We start from the raw sequence: 22011 nt of genomic DNA, 5'->3' as shown, positions 1-22011 counted from the left end.
CCTGAGTGTTTGTTTCATTACATTCTCACCACCAAAGGTGAAGAGAATGTAAAGAATTTTTTCACCACCAACACCAGTTTGGAAGTTTTCCACTGACACTGTACCTGGATTGAAGCCTTTATAGAGAGCAGAGTGGTGCAGGTATAACATCACTTTGTAGGCCAAAATGCGGAAGTGAGTTAGCATTTTAGCACTTCCGGTTCCATCGCCCCAAAGTCATTATTATTATTATTTTTTTTTAATGGGATTTTGGTCAAATGGCTGAAATAAGGTCTGTGATGACAGTTTCACATTTTATTCTACGACATAAAATGCATAAGTATTACCCCACTTTTGATTTTTTTTTTTTTTAAGCTGTTATGTGTCTTGAAAAAGGCAATTGCTAACAAGTGGTTAAATGGGACTACACAGGCAGTCAGGGATATTAAACATCATCACACTAAAAAGGTAAACTCAGTTTGCTTTTACAGCCTCATTATGCTCATAATTGTACTTTTATAAACTATTCTAACTCAAACGTGCTGGGAAAATGTTTTTAGATAAAAACCGAAAGAGTTGTCAGAAGTGATGGTGACATTGAAGTCAAGCGACCGTAGTGTAGTTTGTTTATAGCTTACCTTTAGCTTTTTACTTCTGGCAACTGCATTTAGGCTTCAAACTTCATAAAAGTTATGTTCATCTGTGAAAATGATCTTGATGGACAAAACGTGTAAGTATTTTAAACCTTTGTTGATCACAGAGCTTGTTTTTTGCGATAATCCAAAAGCCTATGGAAAATCACATTGGGTTTTTGTCGAGGGTACCAGTGTGATGCTAACTTCCGATTGGCCTACAAAGTGAAGTTATTAAAGAATATACGTTATTATCATAGACTGTAAAAAAAAAACAGGTTTATTATACCTGCACCAGACTCTGGTGCCCCCTGGAGACACTTTTAAGTATGATACTACAGGATCTTTCAGGGTTAAACTCTCAGGAACTACAGCACGGATACAGGCAGAAACATTAAATGATAGTTGTTGAATGAGATGTTACTGAGAGATAGCCCTTCATTCAGACGTCTTTTTTTTTTTTTTTTTTTTTTAGATTATTTCACCATAACTGTGCTATTTTTGGTTTATATTTTAAAGAAATTTGAGGTTAAAGTTTTAAAATGTTCTGTTAATTTACATTAATAAAATGTTTGATGTTCAAAATGCAACGGATCGAATATCTCGTAAAATTTGAATATTTTATATACTAATTTCCAATTAGTTATATCTTTGTTGTGCGAATGATCGTGACAATTATGTATTTAAAATACATTCAGTTTATTAATACTACAGGTGCTGGTCATATAATTAGAATATCATCAAAAAGTTAATTTATTTCACTAATTCCATTCAAAAAGTGAAACTTGTATATTATATTCATTCATTACACACAGACTGAAATGTTTATTTCTTTTAATTTTGATGATTATAACTAACAACTAAGGAAAATCCCAAATTCAGTATGTCAGAAAATTTGAATATTGTGAAAAGGTTCAATATTGAAGACACCTGGTGCCACACTCTAATCAGCTAATTAACTCAAAACACCTGCAAAGGCCTTTAAATGGTCTCTCAGTCTAGTTCTGTAGGCTACACAATCATGGGGAAGACTGCTGACTTGTTGTCCAAAAGACGACCATTGACACCTTGCACAAGGAGGGCAAAACACAAAAGGTCTTTGCAAAAGAGGCTGGCTGTTCACAGAGCTTTGCGTCCTAAGCATATTAATAGAGAGGCGAAGGGAAGGAAAAGATGTGGTAGAAAAAAGTGTACAAGCAATAGGGATAACCGCACCCTGGTGAGGACTGTGAAACAAAACCCATTCAAAAATGTGGGTGAGATTCACAAAGAGTGGAGTGCAGCTGGAGTCAGTGATTCAAGAACCACTACGCACAGACGTATACAAGACATGGGTTTCAGCTGTCGCATTCCTTGTGTCAAGCCACTCTTGAACAACAGACAAGCGTCAGAAGCGTCTCGCCTGGGCTAAAGACAAAAAGGACTGGACTGCTGCTGAGTGGTCCAAAGTTATGTTCACTGATGAAAGTAAATTTTGCATTTCCTTTGGAAATCAGGGTCCCAGAGTCTGGAGAAAGAGATGAGAGGCACACAGTTTACGTTGCTTCGAGGTCCAGTGTAAAGTTTCCACAGTCAGTGATGGTTTGGGGTGCCATGTCATCTGCTGGTGGTCCACTATGTTTTCTGAGGTCCAAGGTCAACGCAGCCGTATACCAGGAAGTTTTAGAGCACTTCATGCTTCCTGCTGCTGACCAACTTTATGGAGATGCAGATTTCATTTTTCAACAGGAATTGGCACCTGCACACAGTGCCAAAGCTACCAGTACCTGGTTTAAGGACCATGGTATCCCTGTTCTTAATTAGCCAGCAAACTCACCTGACCTTAACCCCATAGAAAATCTATGGGGTATTGTGAAGAGGAAGATGCGATATGCCAGACCCAACAATGCAGAAGAGCTGAAGGCCACTATCAGAGCAACCTGGGCTTTCATAACACCTGAGCAGTGCCACAGACTGATTGACTCCATGCCACTCCTCATTGCTGCAGTAATTCAGGCAAAAGGAGCCCCAACTAAGTATTGAGTGCTGTACATGCTCATACTTTTCATGTTCATACTTTTCAGTTGGCCAAGATTTCTAAAAATCCTTTCTTTGTATTGGTCTTAAGTAATATTCTAATTTTCTGAGATACTGAATTTGGGATTTTCCTTAGTTGTCAGTTATAATCATCAAAATTAAAAGAAATAAACATTTGAAATATATCAGTCTGTGTGTAATGAATGAGTATAATATACAAGTTTCACTTTTTGAATGGAATTAGTGAAATAAATCGACTTTTTGATGATATTCTAATTATATGATCAGCACCTGTAATAACTCTTTAATATATAGTAGTCAACATTTGAAGTGGATCAAAACCTTTCATCAAAGTTGTCCTAAAACCTTCTTCTTAGGACAACTTAGTTCTTAAGACAACTTTGAACTTTTTTGATCCACTTCAATTGTTGACTACTGTATATTTTTTTTCCAGATACTCTATCTAGAAATTACCATCTAATTACCATCAATTACCATCACAAACACATTGGCTAGTGCTGAGAAGAGAATCAGGCAGTAAAAATGTTTGCAGCTTCATGTTTCCTGGAGGTTCATGCTTGTTTAACAACTTGGTTGTAATTGTTGAGACTCGATATCAGATCAAACAATTTTTGTAAGCATCATTCACTCTTTCAACCTCTGAACTGATATTAATATATAAATCTGTCAAAACATTCTAACTCTTTTGTGTGCAAATGATATAAATGTATATACATTTGGATATAAATGTAGAGAAAATCTGTAAAGAAAGAATCTGTAAAAAAGTCTTGTCAATATGTCATTCACCTGCTGTTCATTTTCTTTCATTTTGTTTGTCATGGATTATTAATTAATAATATTTAGTTAATAATATAGTATGTATATGATGTATATATTAGTTTACCACTTATTGTATTGTACTACTTGGTATTTGGAGAGGGAGAGATGATTATTTTCTGTACATTAGACATCAACATTGTGATCATAATATACTCAAGACTTTTTGAAAGTGACCACTAGGTGTCGCTATGTTTCCAAACTGTTTAGTGTTTTGCCCTAATGCTTGGTCAGTTTTTGGCCATGTATTTCTGGCATATTTTTGCTATATTGTGGTGAGTTCTGAGTTTTCTTGTTTGTAGCCTATGTACTATAAAACTGTGATAGTTATAAGTATAATATTTTTGCTAAAATAAAGTCATTTTTGTCTTTCGAAGACCTGAAGTCTGTAGTAGGCCTACATGCTGTTATTTCATCTAGATTTGACTATTGTAATGTACTTTACCTGGATGTTTCACAGTCCCTTCTGTCACTCACCCAACTTTCCAGAATGCTGCTCCTTATGACTGGTACTAAGAAAAGGGAAAGTATTTCGTCAGTGGCCTCTCTTCAATGGGTTCCAGTCTGAAGGGGTGAATTGAGCCTCCTATCCCCTCCAAATAGGGAATCATAGTTTTCTTAAATCTATTGCGCCTTCTCTGGTATTAATGTTACAAGCAATGTCTGTATTCAGTATCAGAGAAGTGACTGAGGGTCTGACCCATGTCAGGAATGCAGTAACAGTGTTTGTGATTCATTCAGCCCAGCATCCAGAGAATAAATATGAACTTGCTTTGTAATGAATTAATTCAATCATGCAATCAAATTAATCAAGAGATCTAGAGTTTGATGTTTTGCTTTTATTTATTTTTTATTTTGATGTTCAGCTGTGCATTAAATTCAATAATACTCAACATGTCTAACAGATCTGCATATATGCATATATTTTTGCCATTTGTAACTCTTTAGGTTTTACAGCAGCATATATTACCAAATGTGAAAATGAATCAATAGTAGAAGTTTAGCACACGTTTGCTCTGTTTGAATGTGTTGTTCTGTTTCAGTGATGATGTGCTGTCATACAGTGTTGAAGGGAAAGGATATCTCCCTTGTTCTGTCTATGGTGTGTTTGCAAGGGTTGTTTAGGAGCCACCCGGATGAGAAGTGCCCTTGTGGGATTTCTAACTCACCTTTGACCCTTGAGCTGCTTACGAATGAGAACTGTCACAGATATTGTCTTTAAATAATCACATTTGCGTAAAGAACCAAACACCATGTTCGGATGTTGCTGGAATTATCTTTACTGTTAATCAGATAATCAGAACCTGTAGAAATTCAGTAAACGTTGTCAATGGAACTTCACATTTTAGTTTTTTCACATGGGCATACATGGCCTGACTCCTCAATATATCTCTGATCTTCTCTCCTATCGTCATATATACACTCTTCTACACTCAAGTTACAGTTACAGTTGACTGTTTCCTGGTCACGCCTCAACTTGACAGGAGGCCAAACTTTTTCAGTAACTGCTCTACACCTTTGGAATAATTTGCCTCTGTATATTAAGTCTGTCACTACATGGTTTTAAATCACTTCTTGAAACTATGCAGTTGTAGTTATATTACTATTATTGAACATTGTGATTGTGTTTTATATTTAGTTTTACCCTCAGTGTTGTCTGTTTTAACTTTGATGTTGTAGAGCACTTTGGCCAACAGCTGTTATTTTTAAATGTGCTTTATAAATAAATGTGATTGACTGATTATTTATTATTATTATTATTTATCTACTGAGAGACATGATTCTGTACTGATTCTGCTGTTCTGACCTTTAGTCATTCATGCAGTAATGACAGTGAGAGCAGATTAGGGCCTAACCAGGATGTGTGCAGCTCCATCACCCAACGGAAACATTTTTAGTTTTGGATGATACTTATTTTTCTAACCTCTTCACCAGTGTCTGATGAACATGTGATTCTGGCAGAGAACCAGCAGCACACACTTAGACCATTATAAAAATCTGACCTCGATACTACCACAATAATCACCTGATGTGAAACAGAATGGTTCAAAATGAATTTGAGTATTTGCAAATTGTTTAGTTAAATTTGTTTAACTTCTGTTTATTAAACATGTTGAAAGTATGCTATCATGAACTGAAAAGATACAGAGTTTAAAGCCATGCAGCAGCTTAAAGAAAGAAGAGGAAGTGACATCAGAATGTGTGAGAGTTCACAGCCATCAGTCTAAACTGGTTTCAGAGATAACAATCACAACACACACGCTGTGGTCAAACCCACCAGTTTGGTCAAACTAACAGTTCTCACACTCTGTATTAACATGTTTCCAAACCTCAAACCTCATAGTGCTCAAAACTAAAATACTACAACTAGCACACAATAATGAAAAGACTTTAAAAAAACATTAGGGCTGAGAAAAAAAAAGAACAATAAATGAACACAACTACTTTAGTTACAATACACAATTATCAGGCAAAACTTGAAGCTCCTTATAATACTCAAATATTTTAGTAATGTGAATGTGTTTGTACATGTGTTTTGAGATGATTGAGTGAGAACTGCACACAAGTGGAGAGTGGAGAGTTCTCACGCCTGATATAAATATATTGTTATTATTAGCAAAGGCTGTGTAACATGCCCTGTTTTTTTGTTTGTTTGTTTGTTTGTTTTTGGCCAAAACGTATAAAGTCTTCCATTTTTAGTTGAAAATGGTGTTGTATAAACAGTCCCTAAACTGCTCAAGAAAAATAAATTTAACAACAGACACATACATTCTGCGTACGTTTACATGACAACGATGTAGTAAAATGGAAACATTTTCCTTGTGTTTTTCTTGTACAGATGATAAAGTCAAAACAATTCCTGTTCACACGGATCCGGGGAAATAACAAAAAAATGCAGTATTATTCATGCCAGGCCAGTAGTAGTGATGTCACTTTTGTAAAGAAATGAGTCTATAGACTGAACACACAATGCGAATGTCATCGCCATTTTCACAAATTCACATATAGTTACAAGTTACACTAGTTACACTGAGGCAGTAACAGTATAATTTTCAAAAAACTTGCACGTTGAAACCAGTTTTCAAAAGTTTACATTTTCAGGCCCCCCAAAACATTTTAAGTATTTAGTCGAAAATGGTGCTGTGTAAACGGCCTCTTACTCCCTGGCCACAAAACAGGAGAAAAACAGAATACATCAAAAATGGCACCCACCTCCCCACAGCTTCCAAAACAAGGAAGAATCTCTGCTTTTATGCTGCCCCACTCCTGGTTGGTAACCAGACACGGCTGAGGACACTCAGATACCTGTCAGAGAGAATGAGTAAAAGGAGCCAAAAATGAATAGAAAAAAAACAGGGAAAAATACACCACGGCACACCAAAACACAGTTCTTTAACAAGAATGATACACTGTGACAAAGTCAATAACTCACACATAATAATAATAAAAGAATATGTCTCTGGATGTAACATCACTCAAGCATCACTTCAAAGCATCATCAGTTGCACTCAACATTTGCCCTTATGTTGTTAAAGTCTGGTTATTTAAGAAATACATAATAAATAATAATGATGCATGATGCCCTCAAATTATTGTGTCAGATGTGAAGGGGAGGAGAACTTATACGCGTGTCAGGTTTTTTGACAAGAAAGGCTGTTGCATATGATACACCTGTGCATCCTCGCTCATAGCTCTTCTGGAAGCTTCCTCACTCCTTGTTCCTCGCCTCCTCATGGAGAACTGAGATCGCCTTCAAGATGTCTTTCTTTGATCGTATCCAGGTCTCACATGGCTGGAGGATGGAGGAGTGAGGAAATGAGGAAGCATCGATTTGAGTAGGATATTGAGAAGCAGTAGTGTTTCTTTTCTTCTATGGCTGTAATATTGTTGTTCTCAGTTAAGTCTACTCTCCTTGTGATTTATTTTTCAGTTTTTGAGTTAACTGTATTTTGGTATTATTTTAATAAACCTTCTGCATTTGGATCCAACCCTCCCTCATCTCTGAGTTCGCTTCATGACAGCATGATCTTTTCAGAGTTTTCAGTTTGGTGTGAAGTACTAACTAGAAAACAAGTGCAAAACAAAAATGGTAAAAGCAATGATGGTGACTGTAAAATAATAATAACTTTCAATTTTATTCAATTTTTGGAGAAACTCCACAAAAAAGTGACCTTTATATGTTAATTTTAGCCCATAGAATTCTTTTTTTTCTGTTGCTGTCATTTATTTCAGTGCACCATGGAAAATTGCAGTCATGAGTTTCAGTGGCCCTTCACTATCAGAACAAACCAAACTTAGAAGATTAGATGGGCGTACTCCTCTCGAAATTACATTAATATCTTCACATATTTATAGATACTTCTTTATCACTCATCAGTAGTGTCAGCACTAAACAGTCAGTTCATCAGATCAGAGGAAGTTAACAACCACAGGAGGGGCTGATGATGTTTAAAGAAATAGCTGTATAAAGAAAAGAAATACTGAGAGAAAATGGCTGATCAGTGTCACATGTGTCTGCTGGGACTGATCATTCTCTGTCCACTTCTGACAGGTAAAGAAATCTTTATCTATAAGATATTATACAAGTATAATGTATAATGTGAACAACCATCTGTTAAAAAATAATTGATTTACTTTTGATTTACTGGTACAGAGATTAGCAAAGAGTTGGATTGAGAGTACATGGTTTTATCTTGCTGAAATTTTGTGTCAGTATATGTTGAATATTACTTTAGTTTTTCATAATCAAGAAACAATTTTCTGTATGTCATTAAATATTAAATAATTAACTATATTATTTGCTGTTTTATATTAATATGTAGGTACCAGTGGAGCAGAAGTAACTCATGTGTTCAGCACTTCTGGTGAAAATGTCCATCTGCCCTGTAATAATGCTCTTTCTGGCTGCACATCAACTACATGGAACTATAACAGACATTCAGTGGCAGTTGAACTGATTGCTGGAGGGATAAAGAGGAATGACAGAGAGAGACGTGAGAGACTGAGTCTGGGGTCTGACTGCTCTCTGAACATCAAGAAAGTCACACAAGAAGATTATGGGCTTTACACCTGCCGACAATATGTGAATGGACAAAAACAAGGAACTGATGCACCTGTTTATCTGCATTTTCTTCATGGTCAGTGTTTCTGTAAATGATTTGATAATTAATTGATGTTCATTATAAATTGCATATATGATTATATGTTCAATAAAAAAAAAAAAAAAAAAAAAAAAAAACGAACTCTCTCATCTGAAAAGCCTGAATCTGACATTTGATTTCTGTCTTATTTTCTGTTTCAGTCTCTTCATCATCCTCACAGACTGAGATCAGACCTGACAGCTCTGTGACTCTCTACTGTCAGTTGTGTTATTATGGAGTTGATTGTGATAGTTTGGTCCGTTCGAAGGGAATTCAGCTGGTCTGGGTGAATCAGGCTGGTGTGAATCTGATGACAGACTCCAGATATCAGATATCATTCTCCTCAACACACTGTAACATCACTCTGACTACAACACTCCTGAATGAAGATCTCAACAGAGAGTGGAGATGTCTGGTTACTCAAAGAAATCAACTGAAGACCTCAGCCACATATACTGTCAAGTATTCAGGTAAAAAAAAAAAAAAAGGTAACACTTTAGATTACAGCCCGGAATTTACAGCGTAATTACAACGAATTTACAGCATAACTTTCTATAATTATAGTGTACCTATGCAGTATAAGTATGTGTAAGTATAAGGGAACAATATGTAAAGTATTGGGAATAAAGGGGTAACAACCAGGAAAATAACAAATTATTTATACTGTAAGTATTTTAGAACTAAGGGGTACTTATACTGTTATGATAGACAACAATCTTACATTTGGGAGCAATTTATCGAGAAAGTGCACTGATTAACTTGTTTCAAGGCAAGTAAAAAGAACTATTGCAATCTTTTTTAATACATGGGGAAATATAATTTTGTTTCATGTAGTTACAGGGTAAGTATGACATTGTGGGCTGTAAATTAAAGTGGTGCTTGTTACACTCTTGTTTCATGTAGTTACAGGGTAAGTAATTAAAAAAACGCAAACAATCTGATATCACTTACTCTGAAACCTTTATTTGAAACTTTAAAAATAACTTTAACTTAACTTTAACTTTAAACACAATATGCTTCGTCGAACACAAAGTCGACTCTCATGCAGGCGCTGGTGACAGATGGTCAGAAGCGAAAAGATAAGTAGCCTAAACCGTGAGAAAATTTTTGGGTGTACTGTATTTTCTTATAATACAGAATAGCAACGGGATTCCTTCTTAAGATTCATCAGTTGAGAAACAAGAGGAGGAGAGGAGGAAGCCATCCAAGCGAGAAACAACAACAACCAAAAACGGACAAAAGTTGTTACTTTCTGTCAGGACTTTATAATTTGAAATGAAAAGTTGATTTTAAAAAATGAATAAATTAATAAATAAGTGTTGTAGACCTGTTGTTAATGAGGTTGTTTTTCAAATAAAGGTTTCCAAGTGATATCAGATTGTTTGTGTTTTTTTAATTACTTACCCTGTAACTACATGAAACAAGAGTGTAACAAGCACCACTTTAATTTACAACCCGTAATGTCATACTTACCCTGTAACTACATGAAACAGAATTATATTTCCCCATGTATTAAAAAAGATTGCAATAGTTCTTTCTACTTGCCTTGAAACAACTTAATCAGTGCTTTTTCTCAATAAATTGTTCCCAAACGTAAGATTGTTGTCTATAATAACAGTATAAGTACCCCTTAGTTCTAAAATACTTACAATAAATAATTTGTTATTTTCCTGGTTGTTACCCCTTTGTTCCCAGTTGTTCCCCTATACTTACACGTACTTACTGTATCAAAAGCTGTAAATTCGTTGTAATTATGCAGTACTTTCCTGGCTGTAAAAAGTGTTACCAAAAAATCAATTTCAGAAGACTCTCTGATAAAGATACATGACTTGATGATTAATAATGTCATTCATTCAGGACAATTAATGTTTATGGGCTTCCTTGTTTTACTCTCATAAATGAGGCATAAACTGTTTCATGTGGTTATAGTAACACCTCTCTTCTCAGTTGCACTGTAAATACTAATGATTAAACACAAACTGCATGCCATGTGATGTAATGATCGAGTTTCAAAATATGTTAATGTCCTGCATCTGAACATTCATCTTCTGCAGCTCCAGTCGATTCAACAAAACTGATTCCAGTCACCAGCTCAAAGTCTGAGAAGAAATCAAGCCGAACTACAGCAGCAGCTCCAACACAACCAGGTACATGATCACTGTCGCACATCATCCGTCTCTCACCACTTTAGTGGTTTGCACTGACTTTCACAAACTTTTTTATCATCACACTTTATCTGTAAAACAACTTTTTAGTCAGATTTGTCAAAGGGATTGAGTCCTGGGGCCTCATGTATAAAACTTTACATAGATTACAACCTTAAAGTCTGCATATGCACAAACGTTTTCAGATTTGTAAAACTATACGTACACCAGAACCTGCGCAAAATTTCCCTTACAAATCCTAATCAGTGGAGTACATGCATCCCCACCCCAGAATTTTTTCAGAGAAGAATTATTCTCACTTAGGCCTATTCCTATTGGCAAAAAAATAATAATAAAAATAAAAAATTCATGCAGTTTAAAATAGAACGCTGAGATATTTTTACTGGAAACTGAACAGATTATTTTAGCATTGTAGCAGTTCTCTAACATCAGTGCCTTACACAAAACATTTTAAAAATAAACCGTGGTGCAGCTCTCACGTTTCCTTCAAAAATGTTTGGAAGACTGCGGGAGGTGTTATCACTTAGGCTAGTGTCTATCTGCACAGGAAACTGCACACTTGCACGCGGTGCAACAGAAGCTGCACAGTACTGTGTCATTGGACCTATGGACCGGTCGACCAGCCAAAGAGTCAGTGAGTGTCGGTCATTATACAGCCTATATGTTGCTAAGCCATTAGTCAGAGTCAAGTGTGCATCGCTGTGAAAATATTTTCTGTCCTGCTATTTAGAATACAATTCAATGCAGAATTATCACATTTGATAATTATCACAGAATCACATTTGTTCAAACATTTTAAAAAGTTTTAAAAAGCAGCGCATCCATACAAATATCTATATTTAAATTCATAAATATTTTTAACTTCTGGAAAATTATTTAATGCAGGCAAATTTGAGTGATTAACTCCACTAATAAGAGTGACATATTTTATAGTAAATGTGTATCAAATGGAAAAACAGAGATAAGAATAATTTTGTTTAGCCTACTTCATTGATTTCGCTCACACCAATTACCGAGTCACGAGTGTGTACACATGGTCTAGAATGTGCAGACGGTACGCACACATATTTACTCCATTTATTTTTAAAAAATATCGAAATTGCATGGAAAATTGTGTAGGGGTACGGTTGAATGGTTGTACAGTAACACTTTTTTCTTCAGCATCTGTAAGTCAATGAATTTTTGAAATATAGAATGCTTAAACCTTTATACAACATACACATATTTGTTTACTACAAAAGGCACCAATTCAAACCTGTGCAAGAATATCGAAGTCCTGTTGAGTTGACTTCAATACATTGTGTGCCTTTGTTACAATCTACTCCACTGCCGGGGTGCAACATGTAATGGTGCAAGTTGTAACAAATAAACAAAAGAAGCAAAAACAGAGGCCACATTATGCAATATGCTTCAAAAATAGGTTTATTGAAACAACCCATAATAACAATTTCAATATTGTAATTTTTTTTTTTTTTTTTTTAAAGAAACTGTTAGTTGTATAAGGGGATGAGGTTACACTTTTTTTAATACACTGTAATTATACATTAAGTACTGAGTATTAAGTAATTACATGTACTTAATCAGAACAGTCTATAATAACAGTATAAGTACCCCTTAGTTCTAAAATACTTACAATAAATAATTTGTTATTTTCCTGGTTGTTACCCCTTTGTTCCCTAGACTTTACATATTGTTCCCCTATACTTACACGTACTTACTGTATAGGTACACTATAATTATCAAAAGCTGTACATTCGTTGTAATTATGCAGTAGTTTCCAGGCTGTAATCTAAAGCGTTACCAAAAAATCAATTTCAGAAGACTCTCTGATAAAGATACATGACATGATGATTAATAATGTCATTCATTCAGGACAAATTGAAGGTTTATGGGCTTCCTTGTTTTACTCTCATAAATGAGGCATAAACTGTTTCATGTGGTTATAGTAACACCTCTCTTCTCAGTTGCACTGTAAATACTGATGATTAAACACAAACTGCATGTCGTGTCATGTCGAGTTTCAAAATATGTTAATGTCCTGCATCTGAACATTCATCTTCTGCAGCTCCAGTCGATTCAACAAAACTGATTCCAGTCACCAGCTCAAAGTCTGAGAAGAAATCAAGCCGAACTACAGCAGCAGCTCCGACAGGTACATGATCACTGTCGCACATCATCTGTCTTTCACCACTTTAGTGGTTTGCACTGGCTTTCACAAACTTTTTATCATCACACTTTATCTGTAAAACAACTTTTTAGTCAGATTTGTCAATGGGATAGAGTCCTGGGGCCTCATGTATAAAACTTTACATAGATTACATCCTTAAAGTCTGCATATGCACAAACATTTTCAGATTTGTAAAACTATATGTACACCAGAACCTGCGCAAAATTTCCCTCAGAAATCCTAATCAGTGGAGTACATGCATCCCCACCCCAGAATTTTTTCAGAGAAGAATTATTCTCACTTAGGCCTATTCCTATTGGCAAAATAATAATAATAATAAAAAATAATAAAAAAAATATTTTAAAAAAACAAACAATTCATGCAGTTTAAAATAGAACGCTGAGATATTTTTACTGGAAACTGAACAGATTATTTTAGCATTGTAGCAGTTCTCTAACATCAGTGCCTTACACAAAACATTTTAAAAATAAACCGTGGTGCAGCTCTCACGTTTCCTTCAAAAATGTTTGGAAGACTGCGGGAGGTGTTATCACTTAGGCTAGTGTCTATCTGCACAGGAAACTGCACACTTGCACGCGGTGCAACAGAAGCTGCACAGTACTGTGTCATTGGACCTATGGACCGGTCGACCAGCCAAAGAGTCAGTGAGTGTCGGTCATTATACAGCCTATATGTTGCTAAGCCATTAGTCAGAGTCAAGTGTGCATCGCTGTGAAAATATTTTCTGTCCTGCTATTTAGAATACAATTCAATGCAGAATTATCACATTTGATAATTATCACAGAATCACATTTGTTCAAACATTTTAAAAAGTGTTAAAAAGCAGCGCATCCACTACAAATATCTATATTTAAATTCATAAATATTTTTAACTTCTGGAAAATTATTTAATGTAGGCAAATTTGAGTGATTAACTCCACTAATAAGAGTGACATATTTTATAGTAAATGTGTATCAAATGGAAAAACAGAGATAAGAATAATTTTGTTTAGCCTACTTCATTGACTTCGCTCACACCAGTTACCGAGTCACGAGTGTGTACACATGGTCTAGAATGTGCAGACAGTACGCACACATATTTACTCCATTTATTTTTAAAAAATATCGAAATTGCATGGAAAATTGTGTAGGGGTACGGTTGAATTGTAACACTTTTTTCTTCAGCATCTGTAACTTAATGAATTTTTGAGCTATAGAATGCTTAAACCTTTATACAACATACACATATTTGTTTACTACAAAAGGCACCAATTCAAACCTGTGCAAGAATATCGAAGTCCTGCTGAGTTGACTTCAATACATTGTGTGCCTTTGTTACAATCTACTCCACTGCCGGGGTGCAACATGTAATGGTGCAAGTTGTAACAAATAAACAAAAGAAGCAAAAACAGAGGCCACATTATGCAATATGCTTCAAAAATATGCTTATTGAAACAACCCATAATAACAATTTCAATATTGTATTTTTTTTTTTTTTTTTTAAGAAACTGTTAGTTGTATAAGGGGATGGGGTTACACTTTATTTAATACACTGTAATTATACATTAAGTACTGAGTATTAAGTAATTACATGTACTTACTATAGGGTTAGGATTAGGGTTTGGTTTGGTTTTGTTTAGGGTTAGTTGCATATAATTATGCACAAATTATAATTATTATTGTTATAGTAACTAATAATGACACTGTGTTAGCGGGGATGGTTGATAAAGCATGATCTATTTTTAAAGGAGGCATAGCTCCAATAAGTTTATGAGGATATTATTTTATGAGAATACAAGGCAGTTTTTGCTAACCAGAGATGTTGAATAAAAAGCAAGACAATACAGTATTTCATATATTTTGTATTGTACAATATGATGCATCTGAACAAAACTCCCTTACACAGGTAATCGGACCATTACCTCAAAATCTGGTGTGACTTCAGCTGCACACAGAACTTCAATTACTACACAGCAAGGTATTTATGTTTGTCTTTCTCATTTCAGTGCTTTACAGGGCCAGTTACAGTGGAACTAGTATCTACATATTCCTTTGTTAAGAGAGTACAGCTTTTCACAAACCTTGTGACAACAACAGTTAAAATAAATATTTTATTAAATATTTTAAACAGTTTGTAAAAAAGAATGTCTATAACTTCATGTTTTTGTGCAATCAATTAGTACTTTTGAATTTACACAATATGGCACATCTGAACTGAAATCCATCCTCTATAGCATCAATCACAGAGACAACACAGATTCCAGCTACTGCAAAGTCTCTTAATCAAGGTATGTATGTGAGTGATTCTCAAGTTAGTGTGTTTATTCACACACTGGGGTTGTGTGAATTATTGATTCCTCTCTGGAGATTTTAGAGCAGTTGATAATAAACTTTGACTCTGTTATCTTTGATATGCCTCTTACACACATAACCAACCATCCATCAACTTGAAAACTAATACTGTTAATAAAAAGTAACTAACAATAAGATCAATGAGACATCAGTCTCATTCAAACAATCATATTTGTGTCATGGACATGTATAAAGATATGAGGTAAATTGTAGTGTGCAGATGACTTTAAACACATGTCAAAATAATTTATACTGTTTTCTGGAATAATTCAGATTCACTCTGTTTTGTTTCATTCAAACAATGGCAACATCTTTGGACTTAGCTATCGATTATAATGAATATTACTGTAATATTGCATCACTGTTTGTCTTGTTGCTGGGCTGATTATTTTGTACATTGTAATAGTGTGTAATGGTGTTGGACTGCCTGATGATTACCCTGTTGGTATTCCCTATTGGTATTCTTAGTTCCCCAGGCCTAGAAACACACCTGATAAATATACAGTAGACGTTCTGCAGTTGTTTTCATCTGGATCTGAACATGTCCCTCTGTTGTCTCTCCCTCAGTGACTGTGATTGTTGGTGTTGTTGCTGCACTGGCTGTTCTCCTTCTTGCTGTTCTTTGGGCGATTCGTAAAAAAAAATCTGGTGAGTTTTAGTTACTCGTATTTTCCAAGAAAAAATCCAAGAAATCTGACTTTAAGTATTTATAGACAAGTTTTAGTTTCAGTTTTATCATAGAAATTTGGAAAGATGTGAATGTGTTTAGTTTAAACTATGGTTTGTAAGATTTTACTGATTTGAAAATTATGTAATTTTAATTTTCATATTTCTTGTAATAATTGAAAACAAATCAATTAACAAGACAAAATAAAGTTACTACAGCATGAGAATTCTTCTAGACACTTTTAACTTGCATTACAGACATTCTATGTTTTGTTTTTTTGTCTTTATCATGAAGTATTCCTATTACATGAGGCACCATTATTTTTCAGATAACAGAAGAGGGACTGATGACTCTGTGGTAAGTGCCAAAGATCTGTGCAGTTGATCCATGAGCTCTTATTGTGTCCATAATCACTGCTTCAGTGAACTTGCCCTGTAAAATGTGTCGTTTTAGTCAATAAAAGCATCAGCTAGATGTCAAGTTAGTGTACAGTTTCTTGTTTAAATTTCACAGATAAGAATAAATATATTGGACTCAATGATGCAACATTTCAGGTATTTCGTAATAACTTGGTTCATCTTCATTGTCTAGGAGCAGAAAGATGATGTGACTTATACTGAGGTTGTCAAGTACAGTAAAAACAAAGCCAAAAAGAACAAAGTGAGTAAACACTTCCTTGTTCTTCCATCAGTGTCCACTAATGCCATCCACATTCTCTCAACATAGTAGTTATGCAGGCTATACCTAAATCAATTTTATTCTAAAATGCAGTTCTTCTCTCAAGTTAAAATCTAACAAGAGGCTGTAATATCTTTGGGTTGAAATTTGCATCGTTTTTTTTACAATATCTGTGATGTTTATACAGGTTCATGGTGAAGATAAAGTGACTTACGCTTCCATCAGTGGAGCAACAGCTGGACCTCAGGATAACAACAGTCAACTTTATGCCTCTGTGAACAATAACCATCACAAATGAGTAAAACGTACTCAGTTACCAACGTAACCTCAGTTCCCTGAGATACCGGAACGAGTACTGTGTCTGCTAGAAGCGGTGAGGAAAACTCCTTTTCTCTGATAACTGAAGCCTTATTCATTGACGCAGTGAAACTGCATGGCCATTGGTTTGTGCAGTTAGAATGAAACAAACCAATGATGGCGCAGCAGAACTGTGCAAGCCTATGGCGAAGAAGCCTGCCAGAGCCCGCCAGAATGGGCGGGGACATCTGGCTATATAAGCATGCATTTTGCATAGGATCTCTGGTTTATTTTGACTGAAGCGACGACACAGAGTTGTGCAGCAACATCGCACAGCTAGCAACACAGTACTCATTTCCGTATCTCAGTGAACTGAGGTTACGTTAGTAACCAAGAACGCTCCCTTTCGATACTTCACTCATACTGCGTCTGCTAGATGCGGTGGGGAACAAGTACAATCGCACCATGCAATGGTAGAGGAACAACTGATAAGTAATTAGTCCTAAGCACTTGAAGGGCCCAAGGGACCAAGTACAGTGAAACAAGGCCACTAGCCAGGGGTCCAGACTTAAGTCGGGGCGTTATAGAAGATAAAAATGGGCTAAACTCACACAGGTTATGCCCGGCCCTGAATAATCATTATAGAAACCTTGCACAGCCTAGGTACTCAAGAAGGGCAGAGAGGAAAGTTGTCTTCTGAGGCAAAGAGGTTGACCTCTACCCTCCTGAATATCTCCCAGACTCTCTGAACCGTTTGGGGATGGAACATCCACTTTTCTGAGGAGACATTGTTCCAGAACAGCATGTCTGCTCCCTGATTCATTTTGTCCGGCACATGCGCTGCCCTCAGTCAACGCAGGTTGCAATGTGCCCATTCTAAGAGACTCTTCACTAGAGTGGCTTCTTCGCCATAGGCTTGTGAAGCTCCACCGCGCCATCATTGGTTTGTTTCATTCTAACTGCACAAATCAATGGCTGTGCAGTTTCACTGCGTGATTGAATAAGGCTTCAGTTATTGGAGAAAATGAGTTTTCCCCACCGCGTCTAGCAGATGCAGTATGAGTGAAGTATCGAAAGGGAACAGTCATTTATTATACAAAGACATTGTATTATGATAAATGAATAGAGGAAAATAGAGCCAATAGCCTAGTGGTTAGCGCACTGACACATGGCGCAATTGCGTTCATGGCGACCCGAGTTCGATTCCCGTCTTGAGGTCCTTTGCCGATCCTCTCTGCTCCAATGCTTTGCTGTCTGCTCTCTACTGTCCTATCTGAATAAAGGCACAAAAAGCCCATAAATATAACTTAAAAAAAAAAAAATATTCTGTCTTTCACATGTTAACAAACAAGTGAGAAGTGAGATTGTTACTGTGCAGAATGTGCTTGTGAGCTCAGACCTGACATTCTTTTTTATTATTGTAAATGTCTGTAAATACGATGTTGCATTTTAACTGTTTTTAATACCCAATCTACAGTAATTAACGTCATCTTTTAAACTATTTCTGTGCTTGAGGCATTTGTGAGAGATGCTCAGAAATGTTTTAACACAGCTGTAAAGGAACTGAGAGACCACAGTCAGTTTCAAAGAAATAGAAGAGATAATATCTATTTATGGGAATCATAATGAGTTTATTGATTCTGGTTCTTTAATGATTCCATTAATGATTGAATGAAGTACTTTTAATGAAGAAATATTTTTTAAAAATTCCATTGCAAAATGTAGAGATAATTTAATGATTTACAAATTTCTCTTTACAGTTCTTGCAGAAAGGTTTTAAATTACTTTTCATAGTCTTTTTATATGCAACATAAATATAACCACATTTTATGTATGTCTCACACTTAATCAGTAAGCTGCGTTTGACCAAATAAAACTAACCTGCTCATTAGAGTCATTTGTTGAATCAGATTGCACTTCTGTATGTTTTTGATTGAGTAAAAAGTGCAAACTGGTCACACTTTTTGTTTTGTGCTGTGGTTTCATTAGTGATGTTTTGTTGTCACTACTGAATAGTGCATATGCAAGGAACTCTGGCAGAGACAGAGACTGTATACAAAATCAACACACACACACACACACACACACATATATATATATATATATATATATATATATATATATATATAAATAATATAGTGCACTATTTGAGTGGACAACCATAGTGTCCAAAATCGTAGTTGACATTATCAAGTGCACTCATTCAATCCCATAATGCACTGCAAAAATGAGTGTACAACCAATATACAATAAACAGCTATAGAATACCCATAATGTACTGTGCATAATGCTCACGGTGTCCATGACAGATTTTAAATAAATCATTTCATTGCTAATGGAGTATTCCAGTTAAGCTAAATATCAAATGATTAATAAACAGCAAGCAGTCCTTCCAGTAACACAGTGTACAAATTTGTATTAATTCCTCCTTTAAGTGGACTTTTAATGTAGGGAATAGAGGATGAGAATAAAGAGGGTGATTTTGGATACAGCCAGAGTATTTTAGTACAGTGTCCTATCCGTATCAATGGAAAATGCATGTCTGAACCATTAATGTCATTCATTTCCAGGATTAAAAAAAAAAAAAAAACCCGGTTCTAAATAAAATCAGATTAATTCCATTATTTCAACATTATATGAACCTCAGAGGATTCATAAACATTTCTACACCTGAAAAGTTTTCATATATAAATGTTTTACATTTTAGATTCTGTCAGTAAATAAATATTTTACATTTGACAGTGGTTCCCAAACTCGTTTCTGGAGACTCCCCAAGAGTGCACGTTGTACAGTATGTACAGTAACTCCAGGAACAAATTTGGGAAACAATTTTCTATGCAAGCGTAGTAATATGGCCCCTTTAAGAATGGTGCGTTCGAGTGCGGTGGGTTGGTACGTCAGGTAATTGCGTAATTATATAATCACAGGTGACATCTCAGTTTTCTCGTGGCATTGCACTGATGTGAGCCTGTTTGTGTGGGTCGTGTATCTTCATTCCTCTAGAAAGATTAGTCGTGCGTGTTCAGGCATTGTTAGTGAGTATGTAAGTGTCGTGCGCATGAAAGAAGTTGCCAGCTGCTGCTTTGCTGTGGCTTATATACCTGTTTTCCAGTTTTGGGACGCTGGAGTGTTGCTTGCGCACTGTTGCGTTGAACGCCTTCAGTCCGCTATTGTTTGTAAATCGCTTGCCTTGGAGACGCAAGACTGTTGCCTCTTGTTCCGCTGCCACCTGGTGGTCGTTTGAGCCCGTACATTGTTAATTTGTGTTGTTTGTCTTTTGTGTGGGTGTCTTGTTAAAGTGTGTGTGTGCGTGAGTATGTGCGTGAGTATGTGCGTGAGTATGTGCGTGAGTATGTGCGTGAGTATGTGCGTGAGTATGTGCGTGAGTATGTGCGTGAGTATGTGCGTGAGTATGTGCGTGAGTATGCGCGTGCGTGCGTGCGTGTGTGTGTGCGCATTCGAGCTGGATTGAAGTTTGTTTTTATTTTTTGCTGCTTAGTTTGTTTATTGTATATTTCTTATTTGTATTATTTGGTTTCGTTGTAAGTTGACTTGGTGTTTGTTTGAATTTTGTTATTGGGATTTATTGGGTATTATTTCGTTGCCTTTACATTGATATAACTCAGTTTGTGTATGCAATAGAACTCTATTTTGGGGGTGTGTGTGTGGTGGTGTGTGTGGTTTTTTTTTTTTTTTTACATTTTATGGTGTATTATGTTGTGTTGCTTTAAAGTAGTTAATGTATAAATTTGTTTTTGGTTGGTTTGGAGTGTTTAAATGTGTTTTTTCTTTTTTTTCTTTTTTTTTTTTTTCCTTTTCACTCTTGGTTCATGATTTGATCTGTATGAAATGTTTGGTGTAAAGAGATAAGATCAAAGAAATTATCTGCCTCCAGTTATTTTCTCTTGTGTTTTCTTTTGTGACCTGTTTCTTTTCCTTCTTCTTCTTCTTCTTCTTCTTCTTCTTCTTCTTCTTCTTCTTCTTCTTCTTCTTCTTCTTCTTCTTCTTCTTCTTCTTCTTCTTCTTCTTCTTCTTCTTCTTCTTCTTCTTCTTCTTCTTCTTCTTCTTCTTCTTCTTCTTCTTCTTCTTCTTCTTCTTCTTCTTCTTCTTCTTCTTCTTCTTCTTCTTTGTATTGTTTATTATTGTTATTGTTATTATTGTTGCTGTTTTTATTGGTACTGTTGTTATTGTTAACATTGAGTATAAAGGTGGTCGGTTCATTTGGTCTGACTAAACCAAAGCCATTGGGCTGGTTGTAGCGTTGAAGCACATTGTAAAGTAATTGGACTCTTTTTGGGGTACCTATAAATAAGGTATTTTGGCCACCTCTGCTACTAATGCCATTGAATGTTAGCTTGGTTTAAGCCAAGTGGTTGACCCTTAAGCATAAAATGTCTTTTCTTATTAATGTTGAGCTCAATGTTTTAATAGTGTCTTGTTGATAGATAAACTTGTGATCTTGTGGCATTGTTTCTGCTTGTCCTTTTCATTTAGTTGAAAGCCTGCTACCGGGAGGAAAATTTGGGTTTTTTTTTTTTTTTTTTTTTTTTTTTTTTGATTGGGGGTATAGTCTGTTTAGGTCTCGATCACACAAGCATGTAAAAATGCATAGAACCATTTGTTTAATATCAGGTTTAACTTTAAACACTCCTGAATCAACAAACTTTTTTTACTTTAATAAATTATAGTTATAACCAGGTGTGCTGGAGCACAGTTGAAGCTAAACATTGGTTACACTGCAGCACTAGAGAATTTGTAAATGTTTTGTAGTAACTATAGCAAAATGTAAAAAGAAACTCACTTTAAGAATCAAGAGGAACTGCCATGTGTGAAAACAATGTGTGAAAATTCACACCCATCAGTCTTAAATGGGTTCAGAGATGATCACAGTCCTCTGTGTTTAACCAGAGTGTGGTCAAACTGAGTTGAAAACTAACTGGATTACATTGTCACTATGGGGACAAAAGGATAGTAATACCTGAATTTTTTTTTAATCTTGTGCATGGGGACTTTTTTTTTTGTCCCCATGAGAAAACCAGCTTAGAAATTATGCTGAAATATGTTTTTGAAAATGTAAAAA

At 35.5% G+C, this 22011-nt stretch overlaps 1 protein-coding gene across 1 annotated transcript; it reads left to right on the top strand.

Moving 5' to 3' along the window:
- Positions 1-7873: 7873 nt before the first annotated feature.
- Positions 7874-18886, top strand: LOC125242902. Its single transcript, XM_048151989.1, has 12 exons — positions 7874-8016; positions 8288-8602; positions 8767-9075; positions 10660-10752; positions 12836-12922; positions 13516-13602; positions 14844-14915; positions 15172-15225; positions 15857-15937; positions 16285-16313; positions 16548-16616; positions 16822-18886. The coding sequence occupies exons 1-12, from the start codon at positions 7956-7958 to the stop codon at positions 16930-16932; spliced, it is 1368 nt and encodes a 455-aa protein (XP_048007946.1). The 5' UTR covers positions 7874-7955; the 3' UTR covers positions 16933-18886.
- Positions 18887-22011: the final 3125 nt, after the last annotated feature.

The sequence above is a fragment of the Megalobrama amblycephala genome, linkage group LG13 (assembly GCF_018812025.1).
Source record: "Megalobrama amblycephala isolate DHTTF-2021 linkage group LG13, ASM1881202v1, whole genome shotgun sequence".
NCBI classification, from domain to species: Eukaryota; Metazoa; Chordata; class Actinopteri; order Cypriniformes; family Xenocyprididae; genus Megalobrama; species Megalobrama amblycephala.
Note: the sequence above shows the minus strand (reverse complement) of the source record. Positions and strands in the feature narration are given on the sequence as shown.